The 19,767-nt window shown below is 48.9% G+C and overlaps 1 protein-coding gene across 8 annotated transcripts in view; it reads right to left on the bottom strand.

Annotated features, from left to right (window-relative positions):
• Positions 1 to 19,767, bottom strand: part of LOC137422254 (uncharacterized) — a 305,787-nt gene that overhangs the window by 140,817 nt on the left and 145,203 nt on the right. The window contains exon 1 of one of the 8 annotated variants that reach the window (XM_078771842.1): positions 779 to 1,185. The exons of 5 other annotated variants lie outside the window; for them this stretch is intronic. In XM_078771842.1, coding sequence (XP_078627968.1) covers positions 779 to 814 — 36 coding nt within the window. In that variant the 5' untranslated portion in view covers positions 815 to 1,185. Of the gene's footprint in view, positions 1 to 778; positions 1,186 to 19,767 lie in introns of those variants that run through there. 2 more of the 8 variants (XM_078771838.1, XM_078771836.1) reach the window with 2 other exon arrangements.

Genomic DNA, 19,767 nt, shown 5'->3' with positions numbered 1-19,767 from the left:
ATTTTCGGTGAGAATATTGGGAGATTGGAAGGAATGGTGGGGGAGATGGAGAGGAGGGGGAGGGGGAGATGGAGGGGAGGGGGAGATTGAGGGGAGGGGGAGAGGGGAAGAGTGAGGGGTAGTAAGAGGAGGGGGGGAGAATGGGGTGAGAGTGGAGGATGGTACCTCTTTTAACGAAGAGGGTGAGTAGGAGTGGTAGTGGGTGGGGAAGAGTGAGGGAAGAGGAGGTTGTACGATGTACAACACACTTGTAATCCTTAACAAATTGATGATCCTTATAGAAAGGTAGATTTTAATGACAGATTGCACAGGTAGAGCCGAACACATTCGCGCACTCGCGAACCTCGGCCCGCGTGTGTGAGTGTGCACGGTGGGATCTTTGATGGTTATGAATGTGGTGGAACCTCCGAGACCTTCCTGCAATCCCGATAGTTTCACCAGTAGACCCTCAGCGAACAATGTCATTCAACGAAGATCGGAACGTGCGGTGTGAATATAGAGCAACATTTGCAAATCAAACCATCCACCTTCGGTGGCAGAGGTAATAATGAACTACTGCACTAATGAATGCGAAACTTCATCATTATCACTAATTATGTGCATGCAGAGGACAACTATGAGCGTGACATGCAGGTAAAATTGTTGCTCAAAGCAGGTGAGCACCACAGGTGCATAACGATGTACATTCAAAAACGCGTGCGGTGGCTAGACGCATTAATACATTCAAACAGGTCGACGAAGACAGGTCTTGGAACCCTTGAACTGACACTGCGCGTACCTCCTTTGAGGATCTGCAGAAGAAGAAGCGCTTCATGGCTCTGGACTCACACCGGGCGGCCGAACACCCCCTTAATAACTGGTAGCAGTGCGGAGGCGATCGAGCGCCCGGATGCCCACATCACGGGCACGGGCACCACAAGCTCGACATTCGCCTGGACTTCCCCCAGACCTGTCGAGCCCGGAGGGATTCCCCGTGCTGCTATTCCTAGTCTTCTTCTTCAGGCAATCCTTTCCCCGCAGATCGCAAGCCTGGTCAGTCTCCCTTTCACTGCGCCACCGACTCGACACCACTCGAATGGGTGTTCGTTTGCATTATCGGGAAGGGGGTGGATCCCAGGCGGGAGGTCGGGTGCACTCCCGGTCTAGGCGCAGTCCCTGACCAGAAAGGCTGCGGCACCGCACGCTGAGAAGCCTACACTCGCTCCTCCTTCCCTCTGCCCCCACACACTGCTCGCCAAAGCCTTAGAGCACCGCCCTTCCCTTCTGAGCTCAAACAGCCGAGATCCAGTCGCACACGGCGAACGTTTCCATGAACGCGGGCGACGTCGGGGAAGGAGGAGGACAACCAGTTCGGTACTCATCCCGATGCTGTTCCTCAACCCCCATTCGCCACTATTATTAGCAAAACTGTGAGGAACTGTCAAACACGCTGTACGATCGAGCACAACAAAAGCAACACTGTTGGCACCAGATTTAAGGGTCGAACGGTCTGTCCTGTCTGGCATACCCCGGCCTTCCTATGGGGGATGCAATCACAGAGTCCCGCCATTAATCATATTACTAAGATGGTATATTTAATTAGTCATGCTATACATACTTCAACACAGCGCTTCACCAAATAAATGCCACAAACTTGACGCGCATTATTGCTTTCCGGCCAAATTCATTCCAACGTGCACGGCATACCGTCTTCATCATTAAGAATCAACAGCCTCTGACCCAGATAAATCGAATCAACAAGGAGATGCATTCGCCAATCATGCACCATGTTCCATGAATTCCAGCACAATCAAATCCCTTGTGGTCTCATTAACTCCTGATGAAAGAGCTAACCGAATGACCTAGTAAAATGTGGGCCAGCTTAATATGCTTTTTCGCAGCTCCACGTCATACGCGCAAGGATACACACAAGGAGCATTGGCGCAGGAGGAAAACAGTCTGTGCATCACACCTGTGCTACACCAATGCCAGTACTGTTACCTACTTTCATACAAGCTATACCTACCATCCTCACACACCGATATCCCCATGCCCCTTGAGGTCCAATGCATTTAGGTACCTATCCAAATCCTATTTAAACCTATCCACCCCCTCCACTACCACTACCTTTCCTGAAGACCACTCCACGCATTAACCACCACTCTCCGACTGAAAGACCCCGACCTTAAAACTGCCATAAACTTCTAACTCTCAACTTCTTTACCCGCAAGCGTTGGCCACTGGTCCTAACACTGCCCACTCGCCTGAAAACCACCACTTCGCCAATCTTGCCAACATCCTTCATTTAATATCGTCAAGATGAAGATAGGTTATAGGTACCCCCCTAAACCAGCCTATTCCAAGGCACTCATTGGGATGTGTCTGGCCGACAAAGAATAATGCACAATAGTTTTGGGTGAACAATGGCCCACAAAGCCACAACAATTACAATCGCACAGCGGAAAGGCAAGATGTAATCATTGGTTGGATTGATTTTTATCAATAAAAAATCAATTATTTCATGTATTGTTATCTCCGCCAACGAAGGTGGGCAGAGGTTATGTTTTCACCTCTGTCTGTCTGTCAATAGGATAATTCAAAAGGTTGTGGACGGATTTGGAAGAAATTTGGTGGAGAGGTTGGGTATGTGACAAGAAAGAATCGATTCAATTTTGGAAAAGATTCAATTCGGGATTCTAGATCAAAGCTTTTTAAAATTTTCTTTCAGTGATTCTTCACCATTGACAGATGTGGCCAAAATCGATATTTAGCACACCATTTCGACATTTGTATGAATTATGACAAAACTAAGTGGATGAGTTGATTAGATGAGACGTACAGGCCGATTCGATTTTGGTTCAAGTCCGAACCCAGATAGGTGGGATACAAAACGTAGACTGTTCAGCCTGACGGAGGTATGCGCTCTACCGAATGCCATTCTCAGGTCTTATGTTATGACCCTACACTACGAAGAATGAAAGGTGGTATTGTGTGGTATTGGGGGTTACACGAGTATTAAGGAACTAGTAAAAAGTCCATCAAAAATGAGAGGTTGGAACCGTTTATTCGACGGTGCAGCCTCGTGTGCGTGCCAAAGTGTGAAGCCTCGGCCTAGTGTCAGGTGTGCTTATATCTTCTTTATTTATTGCACATCATATGGATGTAAATCAATACTTGTTTTACTCTGCGCATGTTGCACATCATGTGCAGAGAATTTCACCTCCCTGCATCTTGTATTTATTGTTGTTTAAAAAATACGCTTCTGTACACCGCCGCTGAGGCTCATTTTGTAAGCTACCATCTACATTTGCAATAGAAGACACATAATTACTCTTTCATGTAAAATGTTTTAAGAGTTTGTTTTATCCTCAGAAATAGACCATAGTGAACACATTTGTGTAAATAGATTGGCCTTTAAAACCTGCCCTTATGAAGGGGGACGGACATCCGTACAAACACACAAACTGACAGTGTTTTATATGGTAGATGCATGATGGATCGGAAATGATGAGCCATAACCGGTAGTGACGTGCGGGGGGGGGGGGGGGGGGTGACGTAGTGTGGAGATGGAAGAGAGTTGTCATTAAATGGTTGAGCTGAGGAACCTGTGTGTCTGCTGTCATCACTATACAATCAAATGTTTGTTTGGATATCAAAACAGAATGTGACAAATGCCTCACCTACTCCATTTTTCAACATACACAGGATACCAAGCCGCATAACTTATGAATATCTAATCTTGCACAAGTCCTTCAAAATGGCACGACTTTTAAATTTCATTAATGGTCATATCCAGGCACAGGGGTGTCTCACGTCAACAGGCCTTTGGCCTACCCAAAGCCAGAATCCCTTTTGTATTAACAAGAGTAGGCACATGGAATTAAAATAATTAGATAATCTGACGTTTTCCTGCTGTGTCCTCCCCAACGCAGCCTTTTTTCTCGGCCAGCGAAGGCATTCCAAGAATCCCGAGCAAAAAAGGAAATTTCGATAAACATTCCCGTCGGATCACAGGCACAATCAGTGTGAAGCACAGCACATTCCCTTTGACATGCAGGGTGTACACAGCTCTGACATCCACATTCAATACAACAACAACAACAACATGCATTTTAAGGCCATTTTCCCTACTAGAGCGGGGGTTAGCCTTGCGGTCCCCACGACAATGTTCTCCATTTTGCCCTATTTTCTGCATCTCCCCTTGTTAACCCCCATGCCCGCATTTCTTCTTCGACCATCTTTAGCCAAGTCTTTCTCGGTCTTCCCCGTCCTCTACTTCCTTCTACATTCATTTCCATCACTCTTCTCAACCAGTCACTTTCATCCTTCCTCAACACATGACCAAACCATCTCAACCTGTTCCTCTTCACAGCATCAATCACAGGCTCTAATCCCATCATCTTTCGCAATTCATCATTTGTCTTCCTCTCTCTCAACGACACTCCGCACATCCACCGAACCATTCGCATTTCCACCCTTTCCAGCCTTCGTTGCTGCTCTACCTTCATTACCCATGTCTCGCTCCCATAAATCATAACACTTCTCACACATGCAGCATAGACCTTTCCCTTCAGCTTGAACGACACTCCCCTCCTCGTCAGCACGCCATTCAGTTCCTGAAACTTCTTCCATTGAAACATTCAATAAACATTCAAAAGGGACTCCCTTTCCAGTAATATCATTTGGCCATTGCATTTCATCAATGTGTGCAGTCCAGTAGCCTGGTGTTGGCTTAGCGGTTAGGGTGCCGGGTTGGGATCCTAGGATCCTGGGTTTGAATCCTGGTCGATCGCTGAATTAACGCCAGGGGGGTTGACTCGGTCTGTCATCCTTCCGAGGTCGGCAAATTGAGTACCAGTTCACTAGTAATTAATTATCTGTGTGTCGCAAGAGGCGACTAACAGGGTTGGTGGCAGAAAGGGCATCCGGCTATAAAACATTGCTTCAAAAAGGGGACTACTGTGCCCGAAAAAGGCCAAACCCTGCTCTGCGGGGAAAAATGGCCTCTAAAGGTGGTTCAATGTGTGCCGTCCAGTAGGGGAATAATAGGGGGTCCATTAGGGGTGAAACCAATAGGGGGCTAATCATACGAGTTACCTTACTAGGAACCTTGACGCAGGAGGCAATTGGTCCCATCAAAGACTGCATTATTATTACCAAGATATGGTTGTTTGTCTGTGCTCTATCCTTTTAAAACGGTGAGCATCAAGCAAGGAAGCAGCACACACGGTTTTTAAATTCTTTGTTATGACCCAGCCGGGGTTCGAACCACCAACCTACCAGACTCAGAGCGGATACTCGGATCAGTATAACACTGAGGTCGGTGACCTGATACCAATAAGGCACAAAAAAACAAGAAGAAGAAGAAAATAGCACTGCAAAAAAACAAGATGAAAGACAATACTGCGGCATCCCAATACTGATATTTGTTGTTTTTTTTGGATACTTAATCTAGGATCATATGAGATGTAACACAAATAACATATAATAAAGCTAGTGGGAGAAAATAGGGGGAGGGAGAGGGAAGCACAACAACAGTAGAGAACAGGGACATCAGGAGAATCTGTGGAAGGGCGAGGGCTATGGCGCGGTACATGGGATAAACAAGATGGACACTACAAGGAATTTCAGGAAAGACATCGGAATTTGAAGGGGTTGGGTTTGGGGGGGGGGGGGGGGGAATAACTGGGGTAGAAAAGATCAAGGTTTTGGATGGGGGAAGGTAAGAGATGGTGGTGAACAGCTGTTTTAAAGACCTGGAGGGAAGAGTGAGATTGAAGATAATGTGGGAGTTTGTTCCAAAGGTGGGGGAAAAAAAGAGGAATGAAAGAGTGAAGGTGAGCAGAGTGTCTTCTTGATTTTGGTAGTTTCACCAGAAAAGGGTTATTGACAGATCTTGTGAGACCTGCAGGAAAATTTGGGCGACAGAGAACAGACAGAGCAGGGGATGCAAGGCCGGAGAGGAGTTGGTAGAAGACAAAAAGACCACCAACCTGCCTGCGGTGGGAGAGTAAAAGGCCCTCATAATCGGCTTCATCGTGGGAGATTCCAATGATTCTGAAAGCTTTGGTTTCTACAACGTGAAGCCGAGCTAAGTGTGAGGTACGATCACCAGCCCAGAGGGGAGAGCAGTATTCCGTCAAGCTGCGGATGAAAGCTTTGTATGTGGTGAGGAGCTCAGAAGTGCCCAGGAAGGACTTCGCACGACGGAGAATGCCCTGTCAGCAACTGGCTTTGGAGGCCAGCTTGGAAATGTGGTTTTCCGAGGAGAGATCATCACAGATAGTGAGACCCAAAAGCTTGAGTGACAGAACTTCTTTGAGAGGATTGTTGAGAAAGTAGGTGGAAGGGTTTTCCAGGTGGTCTTTTTGGAGAGACTCGGTGGTCTTTTTGGAGAGACACGGTGAGTCAGGATTGATTTGTGTGAGAGTGTGAGATTTGTCAGGATTGAAAGACATGTTATGCATGTTTGACCAGTTTGTATGATCATGTAAGTGGATGCAAGTATGACTTCTCACTGATCCTGGAACAACTTTCCAAGGACCATGGCACTTCCTACAGCGAGTCTAACAGCAGAAACTACCAGAAGATGGTTGACAGTGAGAACTAGGACGACACTCGGTAGAGCACAAACCTCTGCCAGGCTAAACAGTTTACGTTTTGAATCCCAATGATAGGCCAGATCTGGATTCGACATGAACCAAAATCTAATCACCTTGCTCTTGCCACCTACCCAACTCATCCACCTTGTTTTGTCAGAACTCGTCCACGACTTCTTGAGATATTGTGCTATACTGTATATAGTTTTTGGCCCCATCTCTCAATGGTGAAGAATCACGTAAAAACAAAAATAATAATAATTCTTGTATCCGAATTCGGATCTTCACCAAAATTGAATCGATTTGTCCTGATCATACACATAACCTGTCCTCCACGTTTTGTCCGAATCCGTCCATAACCTTTTGAGATATCGTGCAGACAAACAGACAAAGGTGAAACATAACATCCGCCCACCCTCAGTAGTGGAGGTAAAAGTGCAGATTAAACGTTTGTTACTTATGCTAATACAGTGAAGCAAATGCAAATGTTTTTGGAATTTACATGGACCGAACAATTTCCATAAACGGAAAAAACAATTTGAAAATTATGCCTCATCCTTAAATTCAGTGATAATTTTTCATTCATTCAACCATGCTGGACAGTCTACACAGAGTGTCGGTTCAGCCAAAGCAGTTATTGACTAGGCTTATACGAACATCGACGGGCCGCCGCTCCGAGGCAGCAGGGATTTGGAATTTGTTCAGGGTCCTGGCGATAGTTTGCCTACTCTTCAAGAAGGACACCGTTTAACATTCACCAACTAATACGGGCAGACGGGACAACCAGCTCAACATCTATCTGAGGGACGGCACACACATGCTTCGCGCCATGCCTGAGAAACACCAAGATGAGAGTTTATGACAAGGTCGAGATTTGAACCCAGGCTAGACAGGTAAGAAGAAAGTGTGCATAAATCTAGGCCCTCCTGCCTTTTCACTATGGGGACTAGTAAAGAGACAGATTATCAAAATAGGGAAGAGAGAATTCTGGGATCCCTACCAATTTGAAGTACTGCCAATATCGTTTTCAACAAGTGAATATAAATGCGCTTTGGACGTTCAAAAGACCAACTTTATTCCAAAGCTGCATATTATACATCTCAAGACATGATTCTCGGTTTTAAAAAGGTGATAAATGGTTGTGTTGGTGATAAACGTTATTTTGCTTTTATCCGGCCTTGTCGTATAAAGGAGTTGGCAAGATAGCTCGGAGTTGGTATGCTTCACTTTGAGCGTCTAGGCTTGATTTTATTCTCGACCAGACAATAAACTGTCACCCTCATGCTTCACAGGTGGGATTATAAACGAGTGAGCTGTCTGGCGGACGGGGAGTTATGCTGCGGAGGCATCTGCCGGCATGAGCAACTGCTAGGCAGGCCCCCAAGGCCAGCCGCAGACTGGGCATCCTCTGTCAAGCCAGGTCTTTCCTCAGAAAATTCAGAGCTACTCAGTCTACGAGACCGTTGTCTATAGATCAATGGAGTACTGCTTTCAACTGTGGGCTGGGACCCCAGCATGATTTATATTTCTCCTGGATTATGTGGCATATAAAGCTCTTAACCTTATTGGAGTGAGGCTGAAGCACAAGGCCTGTTGATTTCATGCCACAGATAGGCCGATAGGCCGGTGGTCTCTTTTTTAACCACCTCTTCTCCAATATTACTCCCTCTGGTTTCAGTCGTCCATCCCTCCCCAGCAAATCCAGGATGCACATGTTCTTCCAGTATCCACATTGTGGTTAAACTTCCAAAATCCAGCTGAATGAAGCACCTCAACCTCTTTATTCCTCTCTAGGGAACCACCTTCTAGAGGTCATTCCTTCCAACTCTTCCCTCCAGACTTCAGGCAGGCATTGCACCGCCATGTCATGTAATCCCCATCCTGACCTATGATATTACCCCCATTAACCCCCCTCGCCCCTCACCCAATCGACTCATTGGCTGGTTTCAGTGTTTCCCCCTCTTCGTTTCCTGTTCATTTATTCCTTTGGGAGGCAGGAAGGAGAGAGAGAGAGAGAGAGAGAGAGAGAGAGAGAGAGAGAGAGAGAGAGAGAGAGAGAGAGAGAGAGACGGAGAGACGGAGAGCGTGAGAGCGAAAGAGGGAAACAGCAAGAGAGAGAAGGAGAGAGAGAGAGCCAGAGAGTGACAGAGAGAGAGAGGGTGAAAGAGAAAGAGCGAGCGAGGGAGAAAGAGGGAGAGAGCAAGAGAGACAGAGAGTGAGAGTGAGAGAGAGAGAGAGAGAGAGAGAGAGAGGTGGGAGGGAGAAAGGAGAGAGAGGAAAAGACAGAGGGAGAGAGGGGGGTAGAGAGAGGGAGAGGGAGAAAGAGAGGGGAGAAGGAGAGTAAAAGAGAGAGGGAGAGGGAGTGTGAAAGAGAGAGGAAGAGAGGGTGAGAGAGAGAGAGGGGAAGAGAGGGTGAGAGAGAGAGAGATAGAGAGAGAGAGAGAGAGAGAGAGAGAGAGAGAGAGAGAGAGAGAGAGAGGAGAGAAAGATCTCAGAGTTAGAATATGACCAAAGTGATTCAGAGATCTAAACGCACGGAGGGGTCGATATGCAGAAGGAAGTGGGTGGCTCCAGCAAACCAAAAGTAGCTCTGTGTCCACGTTTGGTGAAGTATTCCCGTAAATTTTGATTGAGGACCAAAATACATCTATGACCTCGGGGGCATTCCAGCACAGTCAGGGGGCCACAAAATTGGAACGTGCCCCTGGAAGTCAGCAGATGAGCAGCTATTATTCCCCATGATAAATAGCTGGGCCAAGTCGAAACCAGTCTGGCTACCAACTGCTTCAAATTCATGGTGGAACCAAATTGGCTTGATTAAGTCACAGCCATTCCTGCAACTCTATTTTTTTTCAAAACACTTGTCCTTTTGAATATATTTGGGCTGGCAGGATGGCCTAGAGGTACGCACACCTGCCCCCAAGGTGTCTAGCCTGGGTTTGAATCCCGACCCAGCTATAAACTGTCAGTCCGGGATTTCGCAGGCATGGAGATTCATCGATGTGTGTGCCGTCCCTCGGATGGACATCAAACGAGCTGCCAACATTCGATGGTGGACGTTAGAGATCCCACAATGTCCGTGAACAGAAGGCAATCAATCTCTGGCGCCGTGAACAAATTTCAAATTCCTGCTCTAACCGACAGTAGGTGTTCCCGGTCCAATATGCAATCGTAAATAACAACCAAAAACAGCTGCTTGGACCAAATGCACAACTAGTGTTGGTTATTTCATCCAACTTCGGATCGACACGATTGTTGTCTTGTATCGTTTTACCTTCACGACCAAAGGTATAAGATAGAGGCTTGGTTTTCACCCCTGTCTGTCCGTTTGTGAACAAAATATCTCAAAAGGTTGCGGACGGATTCGGACGAAATTTGGCAGAGATGTAGCTGATGTGACAAGCACGAAATGATTAGATTTTGGTGAAGATCCGGATTCGGATCCGGCTAGTAGATTTTAAAGTGATTCTTCACCATTGGGAGATAGGGCCAAAAACGATACATAATAATAATAATAATTCATTTATTTTGTATAGCGCTTTTCCAGAAGCCCAAAGGCGCTTTGACAGAGTGGAAAACATAATGCATAACAATACATGAAAACAACAATTGCAAAAAGACAAGAATCAATAGGGAAATATTTAAAGCAAAAGGAGGGAGAAGGAGAAGAGATAGTCAGGGGTTAAATGCTGTGGGTTGAATGTTGAATGCAGTGTTGAACAGGTGGGTCGTCTTTAGTGATGTTTTGAATGTGGTGAGTGAGGAGGAGTCTCTGATGGTGTGAGGTAGTGAGTTCCAGAGGGTGGGAGCAGCGATGGAGAAGGCCCTGTCCCCCCAGGATCTGAATTTGGCCCGGATGGAGGGGGTCAGGAGGTTGGTACCAGCAGAGCGGAGGTTGCGGGTGGGAGTGTGCCTGGAGAGGAGGTCAGCCAGGTAGGATGGGGCCAGGTTATGGAGGGCTTTGTATGTCAAGAGAAGGATTTTGTACTGGATTCTCTGGGGGATGGGGAGCCAGTGAAGCTTGTAAAGGATGGGGGTGATGTGGTCACGGGTCCGGGAATGGGTGAGTAGACGGGCAGCGGAGTTCTGAATGTATTGGAGTTTATTGGTGATTTTTGAGGGTGAACCATAGAGGAGGCTATTGCAGTAGTCCAGACGGGAGGTGATGAAGGCGTGGATGAGGGTTTCTGCAGCCGTGGAGGAGAGGGATGAGCGGAGACGGGCAATGTTTTTCAGGTGAAAGAAGGCTGACTTTGTGATCTGTTTAGTGTATTTGTCGAAGGAAAGGGTTTGGTCAAAGATGACGCCAAGATTCCGGATGTGAGGGGAGGTGGATACTGGGATACCGTCGATGTTGAGGGCAAAGTTATGGGTTGATTTTGTGAGCGTTTTTGGGCCAATGATGATTATTTCAGATTTATCACAGTTAAGCTTGAGGAAGTTGATTTGAAGCCAGGATTTTATTTCAGTGATGCAGTTTGTCAGGATAGAGTGGGTGTCGGTGGAGACGGACTTGGTGGAGATGAAAAGCTGGATGTCATCGGCGAAGCAGTGGAATTGGAGACCATGACGGCGGATTAAGTGACCGAGGGGGGACAGGTAAAGGATGAAGAGGAGGGGGCCAAGAACTGAACCTTGGGGGACACCTTGGGGGAGGGGAGCAGTGAGGGATTTGCAGTTATTGATGGAGATGAACTGGCGTCTGTCAGAGAGGTATGATTTAATCCAAGAGAGGGCAGTGCCGGTAACGTTAAAGGTGGATTCAAGTCGGGTGAGGAGGATGGTGTGATCGATGGTGTCAAATGCAGCGCTGAGGTCGAGAATCTTGAGGTTGCCAGCGTCAGAGGAGAGGAGAAGGTCGTTGGTGATTTTGAGGAGAGCAGTTTCAGTACTGTGGTTGGAGCGGAATCCAGATTGGAATGTTTCATACAGGTTATTCGCAGAGAGGTGATGTTTGAGTTGAGTGGCTACAGCGCGTTCCAAAACTTTTGACAGAAAGGGTAGGTTGGAGATGGGTCTGAAGTTGTTTAGGGTGTCAGGGTTTAGACCAGGTTTTTTTAGAATGGGGGTAACAGCAGCAATTTTGAGGGAAGGTGGGATGATGCCTGTAGACAGGGAGGAGTTTATTGTTGCAATGATAAGTGGAGAGAGAGCAGGGAGGGAGGCCTTGACAAAGCTGGAGGGGATGGGGTCAAGAGTGCAGGTGGCAGTTTTCATTCCTATGAGGAGTTCAGAGAGGTCAGTAGGGGAGATTGGGGAGAACCGAGACAGGGGATGGCAGGACAAGGGGGGGCAGGTGGTTGGAGGGGGAGCGGGTGCGGCGGTGGTCAAGCTGTTGTAGATGTTGTCAATTTTGCGTTGGAAGAAAGAGAGGAAGGAGATGCAGTTGTCTACTGTGAATGACTGGGTGGTGGTGTTCAGGGGGCGGAGGAGTTTGTTTATTGTCGAGAAGAGTGCTTTTGGGTTTCCGGAGCCAGAGTGGATAATTTGAGAGTAGTAGGCGGAGCGGGCGTGGGAGAGGGCATCTTTGTAGTGTTGTAGGTGGTCCTTGTAGGCTTGGGAGTGAACTGTGAGACCCGTTTTATTGCGGAGTCTTTCAAGTTGGCGAGCACGAGTTTTCATCAGGCGGAGTTCAGGGGTAAACCAGGGAGCAGAATGGGTGAAAGAAACTGTTTTGGTTTTTACAGGCGCAAGCTGGTCAAGGCAGGAGGAGAGAGTGTGGTTGTAGTAGTCGGTGAGGTCGGAAGGGGTGTGGAGGTCAATGAAGGGAGAAGTGGACATTTTTTCAGAGAGGGTGGATGAGAATGAGGTAGGTGAAAGAGCGTTTAGCTTACAGAAGTTGATAGTGCGATAATGCCTTGGTGTTGGGGCGGGGATGTTGATGGTCAGAGTGATGGCTAAGTGGTCAGAGAGGGTGAGGTCGGAGCCAGAGAGATGGTGCAAATTTAATCCAGTGGAGCAGACAAGGTCTAAAATGTGACCACGGATATGGGTAGGAAAGTCGACATGTTGAGTGAGGTTAAAGCAGGTGAGTAAATCAGTGAAGTCAGTGGTTATTGTGGTGTCAGTGGAGTCCATGTGGATATTGAAATCACCAAGGAGGAGGATTGAGGGGGAGAGGGAACAGAGCTGGGTCAGAAAGTAGAAGTCAGACAGGAATGATGGGTGTGGTTTGGGAGGGCGGTAGACGACAGCCATGACTGACTGCGTGCGACCAGAGAGTTTAAAAGCCAGGTGTTCAAATGATGGAGCAGATGAGATGGAGATGAGGTTGGTCTTGATGTCTTGATGGTGGATAACGGCAATTCCACCACCTCGGCCCTCCGAGCGTGGTTTATTGACGTCGGAATATCCATTGGGTGTGGTGAGGTTGAGTGTGTAGTAGTCCAGAGGTTGTTGCCAGGTTTCGGTGAGACAGAGAAAGTCCAGTTTGTTATCCAGGATGTATTCGTTCAGGATGAGGCATTTGTTGTTGAGGGACCGGGTGTTGAACAGGGTGAGCTTGATGTTGTTTTGAACAGCATGGATGAATTCAGGTGATTTAGCCAGGGTTCGTAGGCAGGAGGTGCGATCGTGTGCGTTGCTGTGACCAGGTGCGCTGGGACGAAGAGTGAGAGTGCGCTGAGCCGACCAGAGGACGGGGATGGAGTGACCTGATTGCAAATAAACAAACTTACGACCGGAGCCACGGTGAATGTACCTGGGTCGTCGGAGGAGTCCATTTGATTTGATGGCAGAGATGCATGATGGGGTGGAGCGGGTATTGAGCAGAAGGAGCCTTGCGGCGGAGTACCGCAGAGCCATGCCAGGCAGGAGCGGAGAGACGAGACGAGGCCAAGGTTGAGGAGGTGAAACAATGGTCCCAACCCACGAGAGCGGGCCCGAGGAAACGAAGGAGCCAGGTAGGTGAAGCCAGGAGCAGAGCCGGGATCAAGCAGAGGGCAGGCAGGAGCAAAGAGACGATCACGAGGCCAAGGTTGATCACGGCAAAGCGGCAAATGCAGCGGCAATCGACCGCCACCGCTACAAATGTAGATCACGGCGGGAAACCGCCACCAAACCGCTGCGATGGTCACAACCCATGAGAGCGTGCCCGAGGAAACAGCGAGCAGGCGAAGGAGTGGGGCAGGCGAAGCAGGGAGCAGAGCCGGGGCTATGCAGAGGGCAGACTCAATGGCCAAAAAATCCGCACGACCACCAAAAAAGAAAGCAACTGACAGTGGCCCGGTCGAAGAAGCGGCGAGCATGTGACGCCTGCGTCCTCTTCATACCGGACCGGAAGCGGAAGCCAAACATAGCAGGATATCTCAAAAAGTTATGGACGGATTTGGACGAAACTTGTTGGACAGGTTGGGTGTCTGACAAGGAAGAATAGGTTCCATTTTAGTGAAGATCCGGATCCGGCTCGTATAATTTATTAAGTGATTCTTCACCATTGAGTGATTTGGCCAAAAACGAGGGGTAGATCAGTGATTCCTGACATCGATTTTGATTAAATATGATTCTGTATTGTGATTTTCTGGTCTACTACTGAGATACTGAGATACAAGACGTAAACTGTTCACCAGGTGGAGGTATGCTCTCTACTGAGTGTCATGCTAGTTTTCTACTTCGGCACATGGAGCCAGGACAGGCACAACATCACGTGGAATGACTCAACACCAAAAGATGTTACACGAATTCTGGGAGCTTCAGGTTGTGGCATGTTCCCTTTTATATATTCATATCCGATTATGGTCAATTATAATTAATCCTTTGCTTTACTTGAAGAATAAGCTAGATATTGATAATCAGATATGGGTAGAAGCAATGTCATCAACGCTATCATCACTTCAAGAGGCGTTTGATCAGGAGATGTAACCGGGACAATCAACATCTTATAAATGACCTCTTGAACCAAGACGTTCTTTTGCAATATTGTGCAAATTTAGATGTTTCAGTTTTTTTAAATACCGTACATCAAAATAAGGGTCGATAGAAATACTGTATATGTATATATATTATATCTAGCTATATATTGTTGCGGATATGGGATTTGGCCTCCATCCATATCCGCTTGTAAATATTCCCCTATTTCCCCAATACTTCCCAACTATCCCCAATCCCCCATTCCCTAGTCCCATTTTCTGTAAACAACACTCTGTAGCCCCGACCTTCCCCTTTTTCCCCCATTAAATGTCGTGCCCAGGTCCACCGCATCTCACATAGACAACTATAGGACATCTTGCTAGTTATTCTTAGTCTATGTCAGTTAAGGACTCGTTTCCATTAATTCTGACTCTTCGTTGCACCAGAATGTGATTGTATGGCACCGTTAGAAAGTTTAGGACCTCCCAATACCTCCCCGCAGCTCTTCCTCATGGTACAACAACTACAACAACAGCGGCGGCGGCGCGGGGAGTGTGCGTCCTCACTCCGGCTTGGTTAGCCGCCATTGAACATGTGCTCCGACGGGGTTACCACGCAGGGGCTCGCTGTCAGCTCCTCGTCAAGGGCGGAGCCCGGTAACCCCCGCACCCAATAGAAGGGGCGGACCGATTCCATCTGGGGCGGAGCTAACGAGCCGAGGGCGTGTCACTCCCCGCTGGGCATGCGCAGAAAGGGGGAGGTGACGTCAGATGCGCCTCAGCTTGGAGAGAAAAGGACGCCACCTTCCGAGCGCGACAATACCTCCCCGCATCTCTGGACCGGACCGTGTGGATTCTGCCCCTGAGCCAAGGTGCACCTTGAGCTATCGACTGCCTGTCCTTCCCAGCCATCAATCCCCGTGTAAGTCAGTCTTGTCCCGTTTGTCTGTGGTCTGTCGGGAATAAGATAAGACTGTGTCTAAGTGCCCATCTTGCTGTGCTTTACCTCTTGCCGTGTAATCTACCCGTTTCTGCATCACCAATATTATATCCTCCTCCGGAGGTCTTGAGAACTGTACCCCTTGTGTCGTTGCATTAATCCCAGCCGTTGTGTCCTTTCCTTCATTGATTTAGCATAGCGCGATTTGGCCAACGTTCGAGTGGAATCGGGCGGGATAGGGTTCTAATCGGGGAGTAACTGTGCGGACGCGGTAATACCAAACCGCTCGGTAAACTAACATCTAACACCGCGTCTGTAACAATTGGTTGTCAGGAGTTGGATTCGGACCTGGGACTAAATTTGTTAGGCCCAAATTTTGGAACACCAATTGTGTTATTAAGTAACAATTGGTGTCGAGGAGTGAGATCGGACCCGAAGCGCGCTTAAAGCGCTCAAAATTACAAGTGACCGAAATTTGATTGTGTTTTACAAAAATAAAAACCCGAATTTTGAAAGTCGCGCTATGGCAGATCAAGACGGCTGGGTTCCGGTAGAGGAGAGTGAGGCAGGTTCGATCCAGGACCAAATTGAGGGACATGAGGAGAGCGAAGCAGTGAGGGTGGCAGGTTCGCAAAATAGCGTCGTCGCGCACGAGGTTACGGGCGTGCAAAATGGCGCCTCGCACATGGCCACGGCGACCGCGCCCGCGACCGTAGCAGCGCCGTTGGTGGATTCAAACCTTTTTTTCCTGCAAATGAGGGCCCTTATGGGACAAATGGGAGACCAAATTGGAGGTTTGAAAAACAGTATAGAAGCTCAGGGTGAGCGATTGGAGGGCCAAATGGGGGTAATGGGGAACCGGATGGATGCTCAGGGTGAGCGATTGGAGGGCCAAATGGGGGTAATGAGGGACGAAGCGAGGGGTACCGGTGAGGGATTAAAACATGGGTTAATGGGGGTAGAAAACAGAATGGCCGCTCAAGAGAATCAAATGGAAGGGATGCAAAAGGGTTTAGAGGGGTTAGAAAACAGTATGGAAGGCAAATTGAGGGACATGAGGAACCAAGCGGAAAGGGAAGTTAAACAAATGGGGCAGCAGATAGAGGGGGTCAGAATGGGGGTAGAAACCAAACTGGATGCTCACAGGGAGGAAATGGAGCAGATGAGGGTGGCATCTGGGCAGGAGATGCAAGTGATGGGAGAAGAGATCAGAAGAGGTGTGAGTGAGGAGGTCGGAGGGGTGCGCGAGGAGGTGAGGCACTGTAAGGAGCGCATGGAGAAGGAGGTGAGAAAGGGGACTGTAAAATTGCAAGGGGGTATAGAGGAGTTGACGCTGGGAGTAGAACAGCTGACGGAGGGACAAAAAGAACTAACGGAGCAGGTTCAAAGGAACACAGCGGTAATAGGAGGGTTAAAAGCGACACAAAATGACCTAAGCAATGACTTGCTAGCGACACAGAGGCAATGTCAGATAGTACGTGAGGGACTGACAACGAGGTTGGACGAGGTGACAGAGGTAATGGAGACGAAGGACCGGCAGGTGAGGACGCACATGGAAACGGTCAAGGTAGCCTTAGAGGACGAACTTGAGGAGACGTACCGGGAAATAAAAGAGGTGAAGCAGAAATTAGAAGAAGTGGAAGAAGGGGTGAGCGAAATTAAGAAGCGACGGAGAGGGGATAAGAAAGAGATAAAAGAGGAAGTAAAAGAATTGGTCCAAAGTCTGTGTTCGGATCGTGATGATGTGCTCATTAACCGGATGAGGGATTCGCAGGTGATGGAGGAGAAGCGAAGAGGAAGAGGACCCGGTGTAAGTGGTGACCAATATGGTCGTGCGTATGATGCGCCAGGGGATTTACTGAGCTTGGGGGTCGAGATGGACCCGGGTGTTCGTGAGAGGCCGTTGGTGAAGTGTGCGACAGGTCTGGTGTGTGAAAAAGGAGGTGTGCGAGAAAGTCCGACTCTGGGGTGTGTGAGGAAAAAGTGCGTGCCAAGGAGTGAGTGTGCTGTCGAGAGTGAGTCGGTCGTAGCGCGTGTGCGAGGGAGCACATGGAAGCGCGTAGTGAGGTGTGTTACGGAGGGTGTAAAGGGAGAATGCACGCCTATGGTGAGTGTTACAGAGGATGTAACGGGAGAGGGTGTGCGAGAAAGATGTGTGATGGACAGGTGCATGGGGAAAGAGTGCGCTGTCAAGAGTAAGGGTGAGTGCGCTGTCAAGAGTGGAGGTGAGAGTAGTGAGAGTGGCACGGAGCGTGAGTTAGATGTGACAGGTGAGCGAGGATGTACACCTGGAATGGAAGGATGCACACCTGGAATGGTAGAGCGTGTGTGGGAATGCACACTTGAGTTGGTCGTGAGGCACGTGGTTGGGTGTGCGAGTGAACGCACACCTGTGATTGTCACAGAGGAGGTGACCGAGGAAGGGGCGCGAAGAGGTGTGTTGGTGAGGTGTGCGACCAACGAATGTGTGCCAAAGTGTTCGGTGGTCAGGTGTGTGACCAAGGCTGGGAGTGGAATGAGTGTACCTGGGTGTGTTAGAGAAGGTACGACGAGGAGCATGGGAACAGCTGGGGGTATGAGCAAGAAAGGGGTAGCGTATGCTTGTAAGCATCCAGGTGAGGCATCGACGGTAACCGGGTTAGAGGTTAGAACGACTTATAGCCGAATCGGGCCCTCGGTGCGCGTCGGGCAGCTTCGCGTGCCGCGAGGACCAGCGGGGATCCGAACCACGGCGGTTTCGAAAGAACCGCCGTACGCGATCCACGCCGGGCCGCGCTTTGAACGGCCGCGTCCGTGCTCCACTAGGCGGAGCTGGCAGCCCGATAGGAAGGTTCGTCATGGCGACCACTTTTTGTTGAGACGTGCCGGCAGGTCGAGATCGGGACATTGGATGGCTCCACGCCAAGGTGGTGCGTGGGGTCTCGGGCCGGGTAAGCCCCCGTCCCTGCCCCGAATGCGGGACGTATCCAGCCGCTGGCACCAAACAACCCGCATTCATGGCTTGGCTGTACGAAGCCGGGCTTTGGACAGGAATTGGCGCACCGAGAGGCATTAGTGAGTAGACTGGGTGATGAGGTTAGTGTTTTGGACCCAAAATTAGAGAAAAACAAAATTTGATGATTGGCAAAGGATTGGCAGTAATGATTGGCAGATGATGGGTAGTGATTGGCAAATTTTTGATTTGTTGAAATTTGATGTGCAAAATTGGTAGTGGGAGATGCCCGATGTGGTGGGATGGCAACGCTGTCATCCCTCACAAATGGGGGCAAATGCGCTATAGCTTATGGGGTGTATGGCAGTGAAAACTAGCCCGGGTGGGTTAGGTTATATTGTAGGGATCTAGCGAAGATGACATTAGGTGACGTTAAGGTTAGTTAGTGACTGATACCTGTAGTGGGGATGCAGGTAGTTTAGTGTGGATTATAATGACGAGGGAGCGCAATAGTTTAAAGGGACGACTGGGAAGCGCAAGTTTCAGAGGGGAGTAGTTAGCTGAGATGATGCCGTGTGGTTGAGAATTGAACAGGTGTGATTGCACAGGTGTGCAACTGAACAGGTGTGTGGAGCAGTGTGTGGAGTAGTGAGTGTGTGGATCAGCGCGAATGCGCTTGGGGAGAGAAGGGTGCAGGCGGCACCAAGTATGAGAGCACAGGTGTGCAAGTACAGGTGTGTGGAGTACATGGAGTAAGTGGTACGGAGTGGTGTGCATGGTGCGAAGGTGTGGATGGGGGAAGAGTGGACCCCTTTCACGAGTACCCGGGGCGGGTAGTGTAAGTGTTAGGTAGAGGGTATAGGTAAATTGTGGTTGGATATTGGCATTTGTGGTGCGGTTGCAGAATGGTATTGTGGATGGGTGCATTAGTGTTGTGGAAATGGCTGGGCGTGTGGCCTGTTAGTGTGTGTAGTTGGTTTGGGCACTCCACCACTGTGAGGATGTCGGCCAGGTGAGGCCACAGGTGGGCTCTGGGAGCCGTTAGTGTCAGTGGGTGCCTGAGGATCCCGGGTGTGGATCGGGCAGCCCGTGCCAGAGAGGGCACTGAGGGGGTGAGAGTGCGAGAGGGCCTTCCCCAGTTAGTTAGGTTAGGGTGAGGAGCAGGTAAGCTCGGGTGGCAACTACAGTGGTGGAGGTGTGCAGGTGGGTAGACCTGCTGGGAGAGCTACACGTCACAGCCCAGAAATTGTGCGAGAGCACCGAGTGTTGAATCGGGGGAGTGAGACCCCAAATTGAGAAGCACCACAGTTTGGTCAATGGGAATTGGTTTTTAGAACCCATAGTGTAAGTTGGCCAATGGATTGGCAGGGAAAGACCCCGGGTAATGTAAAGTTGTTAAAGTCATTTAGGAAATAGTTAGGATTGATGAACCTGTCGCACCATACGCAGCCACTTACCTGAGGTGATGAT

The sequence above is a fragment of the Myxine glutinosa genome, chromosome 2 (genome assembly GCF_964187855.1).
Source record: "Myxine glutinosa chromosome 2, kmMyxGlut1.1, whole genome shotgun sequence".
Classification (NCBI taxonomy): Eukaryota; Metazoa; Chordata; class Myxini; order Myxiniformes; family Myxinidae; genus Myxine; species Myxine glutinosa.
The sequence above is the reverse complement of the archived record's forward strand: the minus strand, read 5'-3'. Positions and strand labels throughout refer to the sequence as shown.